Source organism: Mustelus asterias, chromosome 22 (assembly GCF_964213995.1).
Source record: "Mustelus asterias chromosome 22, sMusAst1.hap1.1, whole genome shotgun sequence".
Lineage (NCBI taxonomy): Eukaryota > Metazoa > Chordata > Chondrichthyes > Carcharhiniformes > Triakidae > Mustelus > Mustelus asterias.
This window is the reverse complement of record NC_135822.1, coordinates 26,984,308-27,005,232: the sequence shown is the minus strand read 5'-3', so window position 1 is coordinate 27,005,232 and position 20,925 is coordinate 26,984,308. Positions and strand designations below refer to the sequence as shown.

At 41.3% G+C, this 20,925-nt stretch overlaps 1 protein-coding gene and 1 pseudogene across 2 annotated transcripts in view; both read left to right on the top strand.

Annotated features, from left to right (window-relative positions):
* The window catches only part of prdm2b (PR domain containing 2, with ZNF domain b), an 89,973-nt gene extending 69,669 nt beyond the window's left edge, over positions 1-20,304 (top strand). The window contains exons 6-8 of one of the 2 annotated variants that reach the window (XM_078239035.1): positions 3,329-3,439; positions 11,571-15,508; positions 18,939-20,304. In XM_078239035.1, coding sequence (XP_078095161.1) covers positions 3,329-3,439; positions 11,571-15,508; positions 18,939-18,965 — 4,076 coding nt within the window. In that variant the 3' untranslated portion in view covers positions 18,966-20,304. The remainder of the gene's footprint in view (positions 1-3,328; positions 3,440-11,570; positions 15,509-18,938) is intronic. The other variant, XM_078239034.1, reaches the window with a different exon arrangement.
* On the top strand, positions 138-450 carry LOC144509971 (large ribosomal subunit protein eL38 pseudogene; annotated as a pseudogene).
* Positions 20,305-20,925: the final 621 nt, after the last annotated feature.

Here is a 20,925-nt window from a genome sequence, read left to right as displayed (position 1 = left end):
AGTGAAATGTTCTTGACTTTTTATATTATTAACAGTATTCCCAATCATTGTCCTGGTGAACATTTTATTTGCCATTTTGAGGAAAATCAGTGCTCATTTATCAGGATTGAGACAAGCTGAAGTTGCTGATGTTCTTTCTCGCTGAGCTCCTGAGGCTCAGAGCGCGGTTTGGTCTCCCCGCCGCTGAACTCAACGCAACCATGCCTCTGATGATTGCAGAAATCAAAGACCTTTTGTTAACAGCAAGAAGAAAGGGTGCAAAATCTGTCAAAATTAAGAAGAACAAGGACAATGTAAAATTCAAAGTGCGGTGCAGCAGGTACCCATACACACTAGTTATCACAGATAAAGAAAAGGCTGAAAAACTGAAACAGTCCCTGCCTCCCGGTCTGGCTGTGAAGGAGCTGAAATCTCTAATGTTATTTGCATTTTATTGAATAAAAGAAATACAGAAGAAAAAAGATTAGTTCATGCTGTCCTGCAGATTCATGCTTTTTTCTGCATTTTTTACCCTGTTCTCTGTGTAACTGCTGTTTGTAGAATGTACTTGATTGGAACAGCTTCCATACATGTTTCCTCAAAATAGTGTAAGCAGTATACATTTGCCATCCTCTTGTGGTTGAACCTACTGTGCAGACTGCCTGAGGAGGTAGATGCTGTCCTTGTATTCATGGGGAAATTGGCAAAAGAAGTGAGAGTAAGTGGTGGAGAGTTTTAATTTGTTTTAAATCAATAATTAGATTCAGTAGTTTCATTCAATCTTTTGCATTCCTGTTCCTATTAAGTGACCATTTCAGGTGCTAACTTCCAGCTATTTTTGTGCCTGCTGTCATGCTCCATTATATTATGAACTTTCTGACAATGCATTAAAATTTTGAACAACTATTAAAATGACTGCTGCAAACACTTGACTTTTGGCAAGGTCAGCTCTAGACAGTCCTGAAACTCTCAAGCTAATATCAATTAGATATAGACATTCACAACCATCCAGAAAATTCTCTCATTCCTTTGAAAGAACTACAACATTCCTGCAGACTCATCTTTTGGTTCACCATGGACAAAAGACACATTGAAATTCAATAGGTTAGACAAATGTGAATGGGTCCCCAATTAACCTCCCATTGTTTTATAATGGTATCTCATTCAAACACAGGCTGGGTAAATTTCGAAGTGTCCATTGACAAATTTAGGATTTTTATCAACTTGACCATCCACCTTATTTGGGAAAGGACTTTGGATTTACAACAGGTCACATGGATGATTCAGCCATGTTTGTTGCATGTTTTTAAAACAGCAAGAATCAATTCTGCAGAGACAGGAAGCCATCAAGCCAGCTGCAGTAAATTAAGCAACCAAGATCATAAACAGAAATACCTTGAAAATGGGAGAAGGACTCATCAACCTATTCCAATTTCAGGCTTGTCTGCAAACCAGCCTCCTGGAAATTCAGCTACAATAAGTCTTGCAGCTTATTGAGAAACCTCTGCTTGCAACTTCACTTCAACTAAAAGCATTAACTCATTTAGGAAACTGCAGGCCTGCCACAAATGAGAGACTGGGGCAATTATGCCCTGTAATTGCATTGCTTATTTCTTCATTTGTAACTAATTTTGTGAGAAATAGTTTGCGTGATGTGAGTGAGACCTTGTTAAACCTCCGCAGCAAGTGTGGGATAATAAATAACATTTTAAAACTGCCAAAAAAAAGTTTGCTGCTGGAATTATTTAACTGGTGACCATAACTCTGGAAGGTAAGAAAATACACACACCTCACTTACAAAGCACGTTGACCATGTTTTTGACTGGCCGTGGTTTTTAAAGGAAAACTGAAAATTGTTTATGGTGATGTTTTTATGTATTACTTTCAAATGACCATGGTCAGTGGTTCCACAATGGAGTGTTGCTTAGATAGCTGAAAGGGTAATGGTGTAGTGCAAAACGTATTAGATATAAGGTCTTTGCTCCAATTCCTATTTTTGCTGTGCGAGTTAAAATGCGTGTTAAGTGAGCATAAGATCAGACGAGACCGTCAAGTCAAATATTCTGTTAAGAGCGTTGTATTAGGTTCAAATAACGATTGACTACTTGGGCAAGGTATCATCTGCCCTAATGCAGAAATGAGTCATTGTGTTGAGAGAAAATTGCACTACAAGAAGTAATGGAGGTGATTTGGTAGAGGTGAAATTGGTTGACCACGATTGGTGAAATACTGACCCCAATTTCTTTAAACCCATGAATATTTCAGCATTTTAGGAGCGAAAGGTTTTTACATCTATAACAAGTCTTTGGTTTTATTGTCAGTGTAATGGGACAGTTCATATTGTTTTCACAAGTCTGTTCTGCGAGTATATTGTTTTAGAATTGAGGTAGGGAACAGATTCACTCAGTAGCATAAAAGACTCTTCACAAAGCTTCAGTTTGAATGCTGCTCAAGTAAAGCCGCTCAATTTGTGGCACTGCTGTACTGGCAGGTATTTAACACTAATTCCATTCATCATTTTGCAAGCGAGTCGCATTAAAACCGTTTTGCGATGTAATTCTTAAAATTAGTATCCAGAAGATCTGAGTCATTTTGACTCTAAAAATAGCTGTGGCTGAATTCTACATAGTGCATTTTTAGCCACTTTTGCCACAGTGAATTCTCTGGCATCAAAATGCAGGAGCTGAAAATAACATAGGAACTGGAGTAAGTATTTAGCTCATTAGGCCTGTTTTGCTGCCATTTGGTGAGGGCAGCGCTGATCTATGACCCAATTCCATATGGGGCCTTTTGCCTGTGCCCCTTGATACATTTGGTGGGCAACTATCTGTCAACCACAGATTTAAAATTTAGGTTGAAAAACATTTACAATATCTAACATCAATTGTCAATTGTGGAAGAATTGCAAACTCCTACTACCCTTTGTGTGTAAAAGTGTTTCCTAATTTCACTTTTCAAACATCAGCCTCTAGTTTTTAGCTGATGCCCCCAGTCCTAGATCCCCCAACCAATGGAAATAGTCAAAACAATAATATTTGGTTAAATCCGATTCCAAAGTTGAAAACACTGTAAACGTAACTGGCTAGCTGCAGAAAGATGGCTTAATGCTTCGATTGAGTAGGGTCTTGGTCAAAATTTGAAGGGGTGGAGGGGCCTATAGGACTGATCGAAACAAGGAGAACAAAAGGTAGAAGTCAAGGGCTTTGTTTGTTTTTAATCTCTGGACAACTCCTCCCCTTTCTTTCCCCTTCTCTGTGCTCACCAATATCTGATTCACAGCAACTTAATTTCCAAAGGATGAAAATCTTTATACTTGACGATTTTTTTCATTTTACGATCGTGCTTCTAGGAAGGAAGAAAGTTCGACGACAGAAATTTCTAAGTGAAGAAGGATTCAAACAAAGAAAGACCAAAGCTGCTTCTGATATTGTGGCAATACTGGACAGAGAAAACACAGGGGGTAAGTGAAATGATGTAGAGATGTTTTTCTTTTTCTCTCTTTCTCCACACACCCCGCTGAAAATCTTGCTGCATTGCACAAGCACCATTACCCACCTGGTAGCATGCCCGATTGGCCATTCTTCATGCAAGAGTTGAGTGAGTGTGGGCAGATTTTTTGACCATAGCAGATATCAGTGCTGACCCCAATTCATACTTCATTCAGCATCCTCGTGTACGCTTTCCAGCAGGAGATATAGTAAACAGTGAGGACGATAGTAATAGATTTATGGTGGCCATAGACATCCACAAGATGAAATTTAACATGACAGCGTGAAGTGATACGTAGGATGACTGAGGAGAGGCCATACAAACTAAATAGTACAATTTTAAAGTGGGCGCAGGAACCTGGAGACCTGGGGGTGCATAGTTCTGGGTTCCATACATAAGGAGGAACATCATCAGGGTCTTGGAGAGAATATGGAAAGGATTTATTAGAATTGTACCAAGGATAAAGTTTTCATAGAATCCCTACAGCGCAGAAGGAAGCCATTCAGTCCATCGAGCCTGCACTGACAACAATCCTTATCCCCTGCTAGTCCCCCTGACACTAAGGGGCAATTTACCATGGCCAATCAACCTAACCTGCATATTTTTGGACTGTGGGAGGAAACCAGAGCACCCAGAGGAAACTCACGCAGATATGGTGAGAATGTGCAGACTCCACACAGGCAGTCACCCAAGGCTGGAATTGAACCCAGGTCCCTGGCACTGTGAGGCAGCAGTGCTAACCACTGTGCCGCAGAAAGACTAAAAATGTGGAAAGACTAGAAAAGTTGAAGTTTTTAGAGGAAAGCGTTTGAAGAGATTGATAGAGGTATTCAAAGTCAAGAATGGTTTTGATGAGTTAATAAGGAGGAACAGTTTTTCAGTAAAGGAGGGTCGATAACCACATGATTGGCAGAAGAACCAGAGGCGGCACAAGAAACAATTTGTTTCACACTCCATTGTTATGATCTGGAATGTGCTGCTTGAAAGGGAAGTGGAAGCAAATTGCTGACTTTCAAAAGAAATTTGGATAAATACTTGAAGGGAAATAAATTGTACGTCTCTGGGGAAAGAAAACGGGATTAGGATTAACTAGATAGCTCCTTTAAATAACTGGCACAGGCACAATGGGCCAAATGACGGCCTCCTGAACTGAATCATTTTATGATTGTGATCTTTTGGTGGGGGGCAGTTTTCAGATTGGGGTGCCCTTTAAAAATGGTACCCCAATCTCTGAATCCTGACTTTGCCAGTGTGTTTAGGCCCCTCCCCTTCCCCGAGTATGATCCTCGCCAGCTCTTTGGAATTGCACAGAGTGCTTTAACTCAAGTAAGAAAATGCGTCTCTGAAACCCATGAATTTCACACAGCTTTTGGTGATTGGATGCAGGAACCTGGACTGATTTTTTTTTTTTCATTATTTTTCCCTGATGGCAAAGAATACAGAAAATTATAGGAGAACATGGGCAGAGTAACTGTTGGTAAACAGGCAACAGCTGTAATTCAATAAAGAGAAATGTGAAAGGAGCATAGCAGGCTTCATTCTATGATCATCTTGCTGGTGCCAGTACAGAGCGAGACTGCGGATAGTTGGGAACCTGTCTCGGGGGCAGGGAATTCAGATGGTGTTCGTAAAGCAGAAGTGGAAATGAATAGGGTTGGGAAGCCTTTTCTGACCAGGGCCAGTGTGATCTCCTGGACTCGTTTCGATCGCCACAGGGGGTCGGAGAGGAATTTCCCAGATTTTCTTTTCCCCATATTGGCCCTGGGGTTTTCACTCTGGGTTTTCGCCTCTCCCTGGAGATCACATGGTCTGGAATGGGGGGGTGGGGGTGAGTTAATAGGTTGTGATGAACAAAGCATCGTAGCTGTGAGGGACAGCTCGGTGGATAGGATATTAGGATGTAGATAGGCTGGAAAATTGGGCGGGGATCCTGGATTCAGGATTCAATCCTGGACCGGGGAGCGGCGCGGGCTTGGAGGGCCGAAGGGCCTGTTCCTGTGCTGTATTGTTCTTTGTTCTTTGAAATATATTTTAAGAAAAATGGGTAGACAAAGAAACTATGGGTGCAATTCTCCCAAATCGCTTGGAATAGGCAAGGAAAAACTGTGTGAAACTCGCCAGCTTCACAGGTGCCTTTTCTTGCCTGAGTTAACAGCACTTTAGTCCTGGCGAGGATCACATAGCTAGCTGGGGGGGTACAGGGCTTAAATATGCCGGGAGAGATTGGGGCATTCCCTTTAAAAGGCATCCCAATCTGAAACTAAGAGAGAAAATGCTGGAAAATCTCAGCAGGTCTGGCAGCATCTGTAAGGAGAGAAAAGAGCTGACATTTTGAGTCCAGATGACCCTTTGTCAAAGCTTTGGCAAAAGCTTTGTCAAACCAGCCTCCCATCCATTGACTCCACCGACACTTGCTTGGCAAAGCAGCCAGCATAATTAAGGACCCCATGCACCCCAGACATTCTTTCTTCCACCTTCTTCCGTCGGGAAAAAGATACAAAAGTCTGAGGTCAAATACCAGCTGACTCAAGAACAGCTTCTTCCCTGCTGCTGTCAGACTTTTGAATGGACCTACCTCGCATTAAGTTGATCTTTCTCTACACCCTAGCTATGACTGTAATACTACATTCTGCACTCTCTTGTTTCCTCAATGAACGGTATGTTTTGTCTGTATAGCGTGCAAGAAACAATACTTTTCACTGTATGCTAATACACGTGACAATAATAAATCAAATCAAATCCTTACAGATGCTGCCAGACCTGCTGAGATTTTCCAGCATTTTCTCTCTTGGTTTCAGATTCCAGCGTCCGCAGTAATTTGCTTTTATCCCAATCTGAAAGTTGCGCTCAAGTCCCACTCCCCACCCCACCACCACACACAAGAGAAACCACCCCACCGACAAGCCCATTAATTATAATAACATTTATTTAATTCAGTGGAAATCGGGTTCATGTCCCTGTGGACTTGATTACATCACTGCTGGCAATGGGGAGCAGGGAACATCTGAAATCGAGATCTCACCAGTGGAAGCCCTGTTTTTGGCCGCTCACGTGATTGAATGGCCATTATGGGATTTGTGCCCATGACTAATGGGCCCGCTAGATCAAACCCTACATCTTAGAGAGTGAAAGAATGACGATATCTTGGGGTACAAATGCACAGAACCTTGAGTGGGGTGCAAACAGAAGAACCATAAAAAGGCAAGTAGAACTTTTTTTTATGTAGATGCGTTGAGTATAAAAGCAAGAGGTTGATTTTTGAATTTGTTGGATTCATTATTTAGACTTTAGCTGGAGTATTGCATGAAGTAGTGGCCTCAGTTTGGAGCTCTGGAAAAAGGGTACAGCAAAGAGTGACTGACGTGTTGGGTGGCAGACAATTAGAGATTTTCAGTCATAAATGGGTTGTAGTAAATGGTGAAAAATCTCCTTTCTGGCTGGTGAATTGGCGTGGAGATGCCGGCGTTGGACTGGGGTAAACACAGTAAGGAGTTGTTAGACTCCTGGTGTTGTTAGACTCCTTACTGGTGAATTGGCAACAAGCTCAGAGACTGGATAACACTGGAAGATCATTAAGAAAAATAATCAGTGAAGGTTATTAGAATATGGATTGTTTTCCTGCAAGTAGCTTGTGGAAGCAGATACTATAAGATTCAAAATGGAATTGGATAAGTATTTATATTATATGGGGTTTTTAAAAAAGGAGAAATGGGATTAAAATAGACTTCCTTGCCACTGACACGTATTTCAATGATTGCAAAGTGATTTTGATTCCCGAGATGAAAAATTGAAAGGCTGCTTTTTAGCAGGTGTTAAATTTTAGAGCAGCGCAAAGGTGACCTTTGACCCTTTTGTTAAGATTGTTAACTTATTTGGATTGCTTATTGGTTCTATCGGGCAAAGGTAAACTCTTGTTAGATTAACTCCTTTTACGGGTTGTTTGTATCTGAAAAGTAGTTTCATTTTACTCATACCGGGCAGTATTAATTGTCGCTTCCTTCACAGTATTTTCGCTGCAATTGTTGGAGAATAGATTGAGTAATACTAGTCGTGAGTTTTGAGAACAGGCGTGACTATTAGGATCAGTTACATTTTAGAGAAACAGTATTACAATAGTAGTGGTTGAGAACAAGTCGTACTTCACTGTTTATTATCTTCTACCCAATTTTATTTGGCAAGCATTGTGCAATGACAAAAGGCAAGATTTTTAACTTCCTCCCTTGCTCTACTGAAAGCACTAGGCCTTAACTGGGGTATGGTTCCATTGGTGTCAGCAACAATCCAGTAACTCCCAAATGGCATGTGTAGTCAGTGTCACCAGTCTATTAGATTGTGGAGGACATCGCAGACAAGTTTAATGGAGTCCTTACCCTGTGTCTACACATTTTACTAGCAGTCACTGGAAAGGGAACAGCAGCAAGAGTTGCAGCTAACTTTTTTAATCCTCCATACCCCAGGAATTTGAGTCCAAATGATTTGACTGACATCTGCTAACTTAGTACAGACCCTGGGACCTTTTATCCTATTTCCTTTCTAAGATTGTCGGCATAAGTTGAGGCTATCCTTTTTTACCTTATTGAAGTTTATGCTATCTATAATATAGCTTATACCTTGGTACAGGTTTAAAATATGTTGCAGTATTTATGAATCAAAACGCTGATACTTTGAGCAATCTTTTGGATTGGTTCTAACTTGCAGTAAATTAATTGCTTCATAATGTCCCAATAACTGTTCCGGTGGCACAGTCACTTCCTCATTATACTACCTAAAGTAGTTAGGTAGTCCTGTAATGTTTGAAAGGGAATCGTATTTACCTGAAATGCTGCATAATCCCAGATAGATGTGTTGAAAAACCAGTGGAATTGATCCCAGTAATTCAAAGGGAGGGGGGTGGGGGGGGGGGCTAGCAAGTGAATTGTAGGCTGCTTTATAGGTTTTCTTTTCATCCTGCATATTTTAAGTATATTTGTTACTTTCAACTTGGGTTTTCCATTGCTCAGAATCTGGGTTAGATCTCAAATTGGCCAGAAGATTGAAAGTCACCATGACATTGAGGCATTTCTTCTAGTCCTAACGCACACCACATAAAACCTGACTACATGGGCACCCAGTGTTGTCCCTAGATGAGTTTTAATGTATTGCAAACATATTGCTGGAGAAGAATTGTACACAAGTCAGTGCTCTAATAGTAATGTTTCAAATTGCTCTTACTGCTAGTTTCAGCAACAGTCCTTATGCCCCTTGCACTGTAGTGTTAACTCATTCCAGATACGGAGCCTAGAATGACAAAATATAAAATTGCGTTACAATAATTGCAGCAGCAGAAGCTCTGGGCGATCCCCAATTGAACAGCAATGTACTGAAATAATCATGGCAGCCTTTCAATTGGTGCGTTTGCCTCCACTCTTTATGTTGCTTTCAGTCCGAACATATTTCTGTTCTAATTTTTCCCCCTCTCTCTGCCCACCAGAATTGCTGCCTGATTTCAAAGGCTGAAAGATTATCTCAAAACTGATCCTATTTGCTCATGAGTTCTGGGACGTCACTCGTGGAATACACACATCGTTCCTTTGTTTTCCAATATGTAACGTCTACAAGGCAAAACAAAGCTCAACAGTGTTAACTGATGCTTCAGATGAGCAACCCTGGATTACCTTTGAAGTCCAAAAATAGGCAACGATTAACAGGGCTCCTTTACAGTGGTCATGCTTGGCCTAAAACAATTTGGTTAACCAAGTTAAATATTTTTCATTCAGCAGTCTACAACACCAGATTTTATTTGTGTGCTGTAGTTCTGCAAGAGTCAGCCAAGTCCTGTGGGTATGGAGAGGGGCTAAAACACCGAGAGGAATAAATATGATCATTAAATTCTTCATCGCAGTATCATGATTCCTTGCTGTAATCTCTGATTTACAGTATGAGATGTATTAATTGGGAAAGAACCACCATATCCTAAAACAATGTTCTGCATTCTGAGGTTATCAATCTAAATGAGTATAATTAATTAAATTAATTGCTGTTGTAGATTAAGAAAATTAAAAAGGGCTGAGGAAAGGCCATTTGACCATCAAAGCTCCTCTTATTAATATTCTAACTCACCAGCTCACAATCTAACTCTGTATTGAACAGCCCAAAGCCTGTGATTGTTAGGATTTTTGAATGTTTGGAATAATCTTTATATGAAGAAATTCTCTTTCTCGCATCTGACCTAAATGCGTTTTTCATTAATTACGTATTTGCTGGCACCTAATTATCTGGAGGTTAGCATAGATCAAGAAGGACATTTGGCTGATCTAGTCTGTCCCTCATTCCACAGAAACATTTATTGCCCCTATTATATCCTCTAACTCCTTTTGTGCGTCTGCACAGCCTTGCTTCTACAATCCCCCCCTGGTATTGATCAGCTTTTGTGTGAAGGAGTATTTTCTGATATATTTTCTGAACATGCCTTTTGCTCATTTGTATCCCGTTTCCTTAACTTGATTTTTGAAATGGTGCTCAGGACAGATGAGTTCTCTCTCACACATTCTTTTAGATTGGCATAAGGAAATATTTAATACGAGCTGAAAATTGTGGGAAATTAATTCTCTGTTGATCCAAAAATAAAATTTGATTCATTGTCAGAAAGAAAAACTTGGTCTGTTATGGATAAGTGGGTTTGAACACAGAAGAAACTTGAGACTGTTGGGTTAACTATGAAGATCCAGAAGTGTAGCTGTGGGGTGCTTTAAAGAAAGGAATACAAGCTTTTGCACATTATACTGCGCTCGTTTTTATTTCCTCCCTGCTCACCCTCTCGTGCAATCCATTTTTTTTTTCTCTCTCTCCTCCACTGGGTACATACTACGGACATGTCTAGTGATTAGGATGCATTACTATAATTAAAGTTCACTTGGGGATAGCGCAGAAATTATGCTGCCATAATTTCCTGAAATTATCATGACAGTATTTGCATCAATGGTTTTGTCTCCACCCTGCTGCATTTCTTCAGTCCCAGCATTTTTCTATATGTTTCCACCCTCTTGTTGCTCACATAACTGGTGCCTAATTTTCAAAGGTTCTCTCGAAAGTGACCAGTTGTTTGTAGGACTGGAAAAAGGGTTTCCCAGGGGCTGGTACTAGGAGAACTGCTTTTCTTGATATAATATATATTAATGACCTAGACTTGGGTGCGGAGGGCGCAATTTCAAAATTTACACATGACACAAAACTTGAGAGGAAAAGTACAATTTTAAAGGGAGCACAGGAACAGAGACCTGGGGTACATGTGTGCATATCATTGAAGACAGCAGGGCAGGTTGGAAAAGTGGGAAAAGGGCATTCCAGATCATGGGTTTTATAAATAGAGGGGTAGAATACAAAAGCAACAACATTTAATGAACCTATATAAAACTTGTTGTCGAATTCTAGGCACCGTATTTCAGGAAGGATGTGAAGTCATTAGAGAGGATGCAGAAAAGATTTGCGAGGATGGCTCTAGGGATGAGGAACTTCAGTTTGATGGATAGATTGGAGAAACTGCATTGTTCTCCTTGGAAAAGGTTGAGTGAGATTTGATAGAAGTGTTCAAAATCTTGAGTCTAAACAGAGTATAGATAGAGAGAAAATGTTCTAATTGGAAAATGGTCAAGAACCAGAGGACACCGATGAGGTGATTGGCAAAAGAATGAAAGGCAACATGAGGAAAATTGCTTTTACACAGTGAGTGATAAGTATCTGAAATGCACAACATGAATGCGGTAGAGGCAGAAACAATCAGGGCTATCTAAAAAGGAATTGGATAAACACCTGAAGAGAGAATATTTGTACGGCTATGGAGAAAATGTTGGGGAGGGAGAGCTAGCAGAGTTGCTCTTGCAGAGCTCTGGCTTGGACCAATGGGCCTGTGCCATAGATGCCTGTGATAATGTGAACACTCAAAAGTGAAGAAATCACTCATCAGTTCTCAAATACATTAATTTATCACATTGGCTAGTTTTCTTTGTTTAGTTTTGCCAGAATTCAATGCTAAATGTATATGTAAGGGGGCAGAGAGGGGAATGAATTCATGCTAAAGTGATAATATGAGTCTTGCTTTGTAATAATTTTATTCTTTTAATTAGTTTCAGAGAAGGATGAACCTTGTGGCTTACCAGCCCATTTGCCAGAACAGAGAGTAGTGGTACATCGAATTGTCACACAGAAGGTTCTGCCTCAACTGAAGAATCCACAAATGTCTTTTGAGGCAGACGCGATGCCTGAAGAAAGCAATTCTATTGACAGTCTGCCCAGAAAGAAAATTTCTGTTAAATCCCTAAAGCAGAAATCAAAAGGAGATCAGAATGGAATGGGAGACATTGAAGAAACCCACATGTTTCCCTGTAAAAATTGTGAACGCAGGTTTACCACAAAGCAGGGTCTGGAACGTCACCAGCATATCCACATATCCACAGAAGGATTCACTTTTAAATGCAGGTATTGTGGTAAAGCCTTTGGCACCCACATCAACATGAGGCGCCATGAACGACGCCATGAGGCTGGACCTAAGAAAAAGCCCACCTTGAAAATGCACATAGCTGCACAGCACCAAAAGGATGATTTTGATTTTGATAAAGCAGCAATTGATATCAGTGTTAATTCTTCAACTCGATTAGAAAATCCTATAGCTCTGGAAAATTATAAAAAAACTGATTCTGTGGCAACAGCCCCAAATCTAGAAAGTTCTCTCGTAAAGAGCTGTGAATCAAAAATTCAGCACCCATGCAAACTCTGCAAAAAAACCTTTGGTTCTTACACAAACTTACGTCGACACCAACGCCGTATCCATGAGCGTCACCTCTTGGCTAAGGGCATTAGAATGAGACGTAAGGGCTCTGCAGAGGAGCAGGATTTATCATCCGATCAAATCAGGGTTTCTGCTGGACTTCACATTGCAAGCACAGAAACTGAAGACGAAGAGGATGAGGAGGAGGAAGAGGAGACTGATGATTGTCAAGCATTCATCATGGATGTTTCCAGTAACATCTCTGAAAACTTGAACTTCTATATTGATGGCAAAATTGAGTCAAACAACAGCACCAGCAATTGTGAGGTGATTGAGGTCGACACTGCTTGCACAAATCCATATGGATTGCCTTCAGTGCTGTATCCAGTGACTGATGAGTCTCCTCAGAACCTTAAAATGACAACACAAGTTCCAGTAACACTCTCTCTTCTAAAGGAACCAGTGGACAGTGATTTGAAAGGTCCTAAAAGGAGGAGAACCACCAGTCCTCCTCCATTTCCTAAGACTAAAACTGAGCTAGGTGCTGAAACTGCACCACCAGTTGTCCCCTCATTTTGTGGTCTCTCTCTTCCTGGTCAGGTCACTAACAGTTTAAGTGGACATCAGGAGAAAAATACCTTATCTTCAAAACTTAAGCAGCTTCTTCAGATACAGGAAAATAATTCGTCCAGGCCAGCTTTGTTTCCAGATATCTCAGTTGGTCCTTCAACGTCAACGGCCACGACAATGGGATTTAGCCGATTCAAGAGGAGAACAAGTTCACCGCCAAACTCTCCACAGCATAGTCCAGCATTGAGCAGCACAGGAAAGGACACTGACTTCATACGTATTTGGAGTGAAAGTTTATCTGGACTAAAAGCACCAAAAATTGAAAGTCAGAGTAGTTCACCTGCCTGGAGTCTCTCCAGCCGAGATGAAACACTTAGTCCAATGAGCCTTGAAATGTGCAAAATAACAGCTTCCAAGGAATACGCACCAAGCCGGCCTCCATGCACCCATCAGCCTCTGGATCTATCTAGTGGCATCAAACTGCAGCCTGATATTAAAATGGAACTGGAAAGCCCTGGGGTAGCCATCTTAGACTTGAGTTTGCATAAGAAGTTGTGCAGTGACAATGAAGTCAAAGAGGAAATGGGGGCAGTTGGTACTTCAGCCTCATGCAGCAGTAAAAAGAAGAAACCCACAACCTCTATGTTAGAGAAGGTACTTATGAATGAATACAATGGCACAGATCTAACGATGGTTGATAAACAAGATTCAGACAGCAGTCCTCAGCCATGTCTCGAGGTGGAGGCACCACATGTTCCTGACACGACCCCAACTCTGGTAACAACCCCTGCTCCTTCTCCCCCACCTCCCGTTCTCTCCGTACCTTCACCCCTTCCAGAGTCAGTGACCCAAGTTTTACAGTCAGTTACTCCTGCTTTGTCACCAGTCAGCATAAACATTAAGGAAGAAATTAAAGATGACGGCTATCCAGACACAGATAGCGAACAAGAAACTAACAGCATTCTTCCACCCACAATTGAGCCGGAATCTCCCCAAGACATGCTTATTGAAGACTCTGTTAATGATCAGGAAAGTGCAGAAAATCCTGAGCCTCCAGTACAGGAGGAGAAACCTGAAACAACATTCAGCAAGAGTTTTCAGTGCAACGTCTGTGAAACTCCTTTCCTTTCCATCAAGGATCTTACCCAGCATTTGTTAATTCATGCCGAAGAATGGCCCTTCAAATGTGAGTTTTGTGTGCAGCTTTTCAAAGAGACCAGTGCGCTGTCTGAGCACCGGTCATCTTTGCATGGGGTGGGCAAGATTTTCGTATGCTCGGTCTGCAAGAAAGAGTTTGCGTTTCTTTGCAATTTACAGCATCATCAGCGTGACTTGCATCCTGACCATCAGTGCACACACATAGAGCTGGAAAATGGCATGCTGAGGCCGCAGAATTTCACCGATCCAGACAAAGCCACCAACTGTCCAATCCAGTCTCTAGGAGAAAGTTCTACATTGCCGCCTCAGGAGGAGGAGGAAGATGATGATGACGATTCTAATGACTTAACAGAGGAACTGTATACTACAATAAAGGTAATGGCATCCGGGATAAAGCCGAAAGGCCCCGATGTCCGTATGGGTCTCAATCAACGCTACCCTAGCTTTAAGCCACCTCCATTTCAATATCATAACCGTAATTCTGCCAGTACAGTGCAAACGGCTGTAAATTTTACCACACACAATATCCCTCAGACCTTTAGCACAGCCATCCACTGTACGAAATGCGGCAAGAGCTTTGATAACATGCCAGCACTGCACAAGCATATCCTGGCTTGTGCGTCTGCCAGTGACAAGAAACGCTACACCCCAAAGAAGAATGCAGTCCCGCTGAAAAAGAAAGTGTGGAAGAAAAATGGAGCGATTGCTGCAGAGCCAGTCAGGCAGAACACCATCCGGAGAATGGGGCAACCAAAAAGGCTAAATTTTGAAACTGAGACAAAGCCAAAAGTGACTATGAATAAGATCAAAATGAACGCTCTGAAGAATAAAAAGAACAAATTGGTGCAGAAGGCAATCTCGCAGAAGAACCGATCATCTGCCAAAGAGAAGGCTATATTGAAAAGCAGGAGCTCAGAAAGCCACAATTGTCCTTACTGCGAGAAAGAATTCACTTACCTAGGCAGCCTGAACAAACATGTTACGTACAGTTGCCCCAAGAAACCGGCGTCCCCACCTGCAAAAGGGTCTAGCTCCCAATCTCCTGCAAGCAGTGAGAAGGGAGGTGGCCAACGCAGGAGGACAGCCGACACTGAAATCAAGCTGCAAAGTACACCTGTTCTTTTGGGAAAAAGGAGAGGAAGAATGTTGGGACCCTTGCAAGCTGAGTCTGTTTCTTCAGCACCAAGGTTGCAGCAGCGAATGAGATCAGTACCTCCAGTAAAATCAAAGAGGTCGAGCACGTCGCCTGTTGTTTCCAGAACCACGAGTCCGGTAAGATCAGCGAAAGTGTCACCAGCAGAGGGCAAGAGGCTAAAATCCGATCCCAGGCAACGGTCTTCTGGCTTGAATTCGCCGAGGCTGTATCTCCGAATGAAGAATAAGAAAGTGGTTTGGCAGCGGAAGACAAATGTAATGAAGCAAAAAAGATCAGAAAAGTACATGGGAAAAACGAAGGAAACTCGAGCAGGTGCTGTTACCCGAAGTGGGGCCCCTGCAGCCACTGACAGCAACGATAGCGAGTTGGAAGATGATCAGGAGAACCAGGGATCATCTTCAGAGGATCTCCAGGTAAATCACAAAAGCTCATCTAATCCTCTTAAAACATTGACAAACTATTCAAATCATGTCTGCCCTAACTTCCTTGTTGCAGCAGTTAAGCCATAAGCTTCTTTATAAAGAAAGGAATCTTTAACTTTGATATTTGGAAGAGGGGTCATTTTTCTCCCATCTCTTACCGCTTCCAGACTAATTTGTGGGAGGATTGCACATGAACCGGTTTAAGTAATCAACACAAGGTCACTTCTTCATCTGAAATATGTACCGAGAGGTTCAGCCACGTTGCTTTCGAGAATTTGGAACGTTGGGGTGGGAGAAGTAGAGTCGTGCTAAATTTGGTAAAAGCTGCGAACTTGAGAATTGTGAAAAGAATCTTCAAAAATAATTATCAATTAATTTAGTTATCCCAATGCAAATATTGGAAAAATAAATGCTTCTAAATTTATTTTGCTGAAGTCTGGAGATTGAATGTGCACATGTATTGTACCTACTTCAGCCTCTTCTTAAAACCAGCAGCAATGTCTTCAAACATGTGGTAACCTCTTGGGCAATGCCCGCTTTGATAATTCTTTGTTGTTTTTCTTTGTATATTCTACGTAACAAGGCCCTTAAAAACTAATTGTGGAACAAATTAGTTTGGCTGCAGATGCCATTTTCAGTTGTGAAATTGTGTTCCAAGTGAATAATAATTTTAAATTGACTCGCCATGTTCACTTGCCTGAAAGAAAGTAAACTATTTTGGCACGTTCCCTGTGAATATTGTCAAAAAGTTTTAACGTACTCGGATATACCTTTGGTTATAGCGACTTTTAAAATTTATTTACAGGGCAGATATTAGACAACGTCAAGATAAATATAAATTACAAAATTACAAGGATCAATAGAAAGGATTTTTGGAGAAAATAGAGCAAGAAACTTGGGGAGTAAAAAGGCCCTTTGTCAATAATTTATTAGCAGGAAGCTAGGCAAAACCAGGAAAGGGCTGTTAGATATGGAGCTGAGTTTGAGACAATGGTAGCGAAACTGGATAAATGCTTTGCCTCGATTTTCATTTACGCAGTCCATGAGTGAAGATCACATTGAGAACTACCAAACCAGGCCGATGAAAGTTAGTGGAGGTCATTGTTCAAAATGCTATGGTACTAAAGAAATTACTCGAGCTGAAATGAAACAAATTATTGACATAATGGTTTATACCTCTGGATCCTGAGAGAAGCTGGAGAAGAAATATAAGGCTTTAGCTATAATTTTCCTCACTACTGTGTGACATACTCGTCACACTTTTAAAAAAGATAAAGACCTAGATAACCCAGAAAATTGTTAGTTGCACTGAGTTGAACTGAGAAGTCTGTAGGAAGGAGAGAGATTTTCTAATTGGGGCCCTTCAGCATGGACTAGTGGCGGGTCATATTTGGTCACCTTTATAGAATTCCTTTGAAGAAATGCTGAAGAAGATAAATAAAGCATTCTCGTTTATTGGTATCTCTCAAATGATCTGGAATGGATAGGAACTGGGGGGACAATATCAATATTTAATTATCTAAAGTAAGAGGTTAGTAACTTGTGAAGATTGTGAGAGACTGCAGAAGGACATGCTAGTAGGGTGGACAGATGGAACCGCATCTGCAATCTATGTAGAAAATATTAAGAAAATGTGTTTGGAAGTATAATTGTGGAGAAGAAACCAGTCTTAACTTGCATTATTTTAATTAGAGGAACGAAAGGACTTTGGTACACAGATGCACTGGTAATTAGAGATGTGGGATATACCATTTATAGGCAGTAAATGCCGGCCTTTGGCAATGATGCGTACATCCCATGAACAAAATTTTTAAAAAGGCATAAAGCAGACCCAGAGTTTTCCCCCTTCAGGTATAGGATACAAAAAGCAAGGAAGGTTACCAACATGATAGCTTACACCTCTGGATCCTGAGAGAAGCTGGGGAAGAAGAAAGGCTTTAGCTATAATTTTCTGCACTGAACTTGTGCGAGACTTTAGCTAAGCCACAATTGGGGTGTTTTGGGACACCCTGTTATAAGCAATGTAAAAGTTGGAGCACAGAATCGACACAATGCTGCTGGAGATGAGGGCTTATGATTATGTTGAGACTTGAGAGTTAAGCAATTCTTTTCATTAGTTAATCAAGTTATGGAGAATAGGGCTATGATAAAGTTAATAATGCCTACTGGGACAGTAACAACAGGACACAAGCTCATTATCAGTTATGATTTAAAGGAAAAGTTGGGATAGTGTGAAATTTTTAAAGGGAAAAATGTTTGTTAAAGGAGAGTTCTTCATTATTTTAAAAATAGGTAATTTGAAAAGAAGTGGAATGTTGAAGAGTATGGAGAGAGTGGGTAGCATTAGTCAAGATACTGAACAGCAAAATACTCTAGAATCTAAATCAAGGTCAATTCTGAGGGGTTACCAGGAACCAGAAATCTGAGACTATCTGGTGTCAAGCCCAAAAATGTGTTGCAATCAACTTGACTGGTTTTGCTTTATTTGCATACAGAAGATTCTGAAAAGCATTGTTAGAATATTTCATTTTCCTAACAGCTCAATTCTTGCAATAACATCTGTAAAGAGAGTGTGACTAAGAATTGTAAATGACATCCTTGAACAAAGAACAGTGCAACACAGGAACAGGCCCTCCAAGCCTGTGTCAATCACATCCTATCTAGACCAATCGCTTGTATCCCTCTATTCTCCGTATGTTCATGTGTCTAACCAGATAAGTCTTAAATGTTGCTAACGTATCTGCCTCAACCACCTCCTCACTTGGCAGTGCATTCCAGGCCTCCACCACCCTCTGTGTAAAAACTTCCACCGCACATCTCCACTGAACCTTTCCCTCCTTATCTTGAACTTGTGCCCCCTTGTAATTGTCATTTCTGCCCTGGGAAAAAGCTTCCAACTGTTCACCCTATCTATGGCCCTCATAATTTTATAAACTTCTATCAGGGCGCCCCCCTCAACCTCCATCTTCCCAGGGAGAACAGTCCCAGGTGCAATAGGTACTACATTTTAGGTACTATATTAGTACCGGTATGCCTATGGTTCAGATGTGGGAGTGGGGGAGAGAGAGAATGCCCCTTGAGAAAATAAAGGCTCAGAGAATTTTGTTGCTTGCTTCAAGGTTTGGGAGGCTAAATGACTTGTCAGATGGGTTTGGGAAAGTCTTATTTTCAGTAGATCACCGAGAGCCTCTGGTGGTAGGAAATGAATATAGCGATGTGGCATTCAGTCTAGTTCGAGTAATGTAGTAGAGGATCTGATTTTAAACATGATCCCATCATACAGAATACTAGGCCAGCCAGTGACAAAGTCTTTAAAGATCATCGTGTTTATTGGTATAGTGGAAAATGGTAAAGAGGTTGTTGAGCAGCACAAGTAGTGAAAACTGAAAACAAAGCTGTAATTTTTGCTCTTAATTTTCAGGTTTCTGCAATGAAGATGGTGAGGTAACGCCCTTGTTTCTCTCTTCAGGACTGAGCTGACAATAAAACATTGAGCCTGGACTGCCATTCGGATGGGTCTAAGAAATTGGCCGGACTGGATTGAAAGACACACGAGAAACCTGATGATCTGTCATTTTGCTTCATAGGGATCTTCCAGTGAGCTAATGCAAACATCTGCAAGCAGAAAGCTTAAATGTTTCTACAGTGTGGGTCTAAGCGCCAGGTCCTTCGTGAATGTGCGGCCTGTCTGGGATTATGGGAAATGGCGAGACTCGGAGGGGGGGGGGCAAAAATTGAGAGTATCTGGCATGCACTTTGTGAATTGGGAAGTTTAAAACAAACAGTATCAGGCCATAGGCTGTGCATGGTCACCTAAGCAACAATTGGAAGTATGAGTCTTCATTAAGAAGTATCCTTTGAAATAGCAGGGACAGAACTGACCTGAAATTCAGTCCCGTTGGTTGTTTCTAATGTTTTTGTTTTTGGGGAGGGAGGGAGGGTGGAGTGGGGGCAGAGGGGAGCAGTAGGGGGAGGGGATGGAAGGAAATCCAGTTTGATAACGATTGATTATTTTTGCTGTTGCAGATAAAGGTCTAAAGGGAGAATGTTAGTGCAAGGCAATCTCTGCACCTAATCCTCCCTTGTTCTCATTCCCACCGTATAATTTTTCCGATACCCCTTTGTATAAAGCAGGTGCACCTCAAATAACAGACTGAATGCATTGCACAGGACTGCTACCAAACTGGTCTTCACCAGGTCCCGTGCCCAGAAAGACTGCTGCAGTTCTTTATTTTCCCCCCTGGACTTTAAATAGAGAATTTCTTTCGCTTTAATCACCTCCCCAACCCTTCCCCTCCCCCCCCCCCAGAAAAACTTTATTTTCCTCTTTATCTCTGAGGAAGTCATCTCTTCCTCCCGTGACCCTTTTTCACTTTCTACTGTAATTTTTTGGATGAATTTTAGACTTGAAGTGGGGGGGAGGGTGGGGGTGGGGAGATGCTATTTTTCACACAACCCATTTCTGTTCTTAACTTAAAAGTGATCTACCTCTTTAAAAAAAATAAATTTGTAATCAACTTCTTTTGCGAAGTCCACGCCACTTTAGCTCTCCCACTCTCAAAACCATTCCTGTTTTATGTTTCTTTTTGTGGGGACTTTGTTGAAATAAAAATTGTATGATGTGTTTGTAGTAATTAAATAACATAGGATATATTTAAAATTATTTAAATTGTGTTTTCAGGCGACACTGTCTGATGTATGTGATTCCTTCATTGCATTGTTAATTTTCTTTTGTTTTGGTTTATTTTAATTTGGGCTGTGAGAATAAATGTGTAGAATGTTTCTGTAACCAGATTGTTGTTGCTCTATTGTCTTCATATTTCTTGAGTGCTTCCCCTTTTGCACAAGGGTAGTGCAAATCTGGAAGGCCTCCCAAATGACTAGGGATGGGATATTTTCCAGTTTATCCCACCGCTGAGATCTTCCAGTCCTGCCAGTGGCGGAGGATGCGAACAACAGGAAACCCTGTCTACTGCGGTGGAAGCGGAGGATCCTGCTGGAAAATGGCATCCGCTGCCCCAACCACGCCATGGAGGGTGTGGAAAATCTGCCGTAGATGTTGGGTTAATTGACATGTTCAAGCCTGAGATTAATATTTATTTTGAGCTAGGAATAAAAGGCTCATTCTCTGATTGGTGGGGTATGACACATGGTTTTCCCCAGGGGTCTGTACTGGGACCTGAAGTTTTTCACCATAACTATATTAATGATTCACCTAAGGGAGTAGAGTTGTCTGTTTAAGGTTGCAGATGACACTGCTGGGCATAGTAAGTGTGGATGGAAACAGGAATTGCAAGTGAGACAAGATCAAGTGAGTTGGCAAAGTAATGGCAGATGAAGATCAGTCTGGGAAAGTCTGAGATCGTCAGAAAGAAAAATCTGAATCCTTTCTCAATGGTGACAAACTG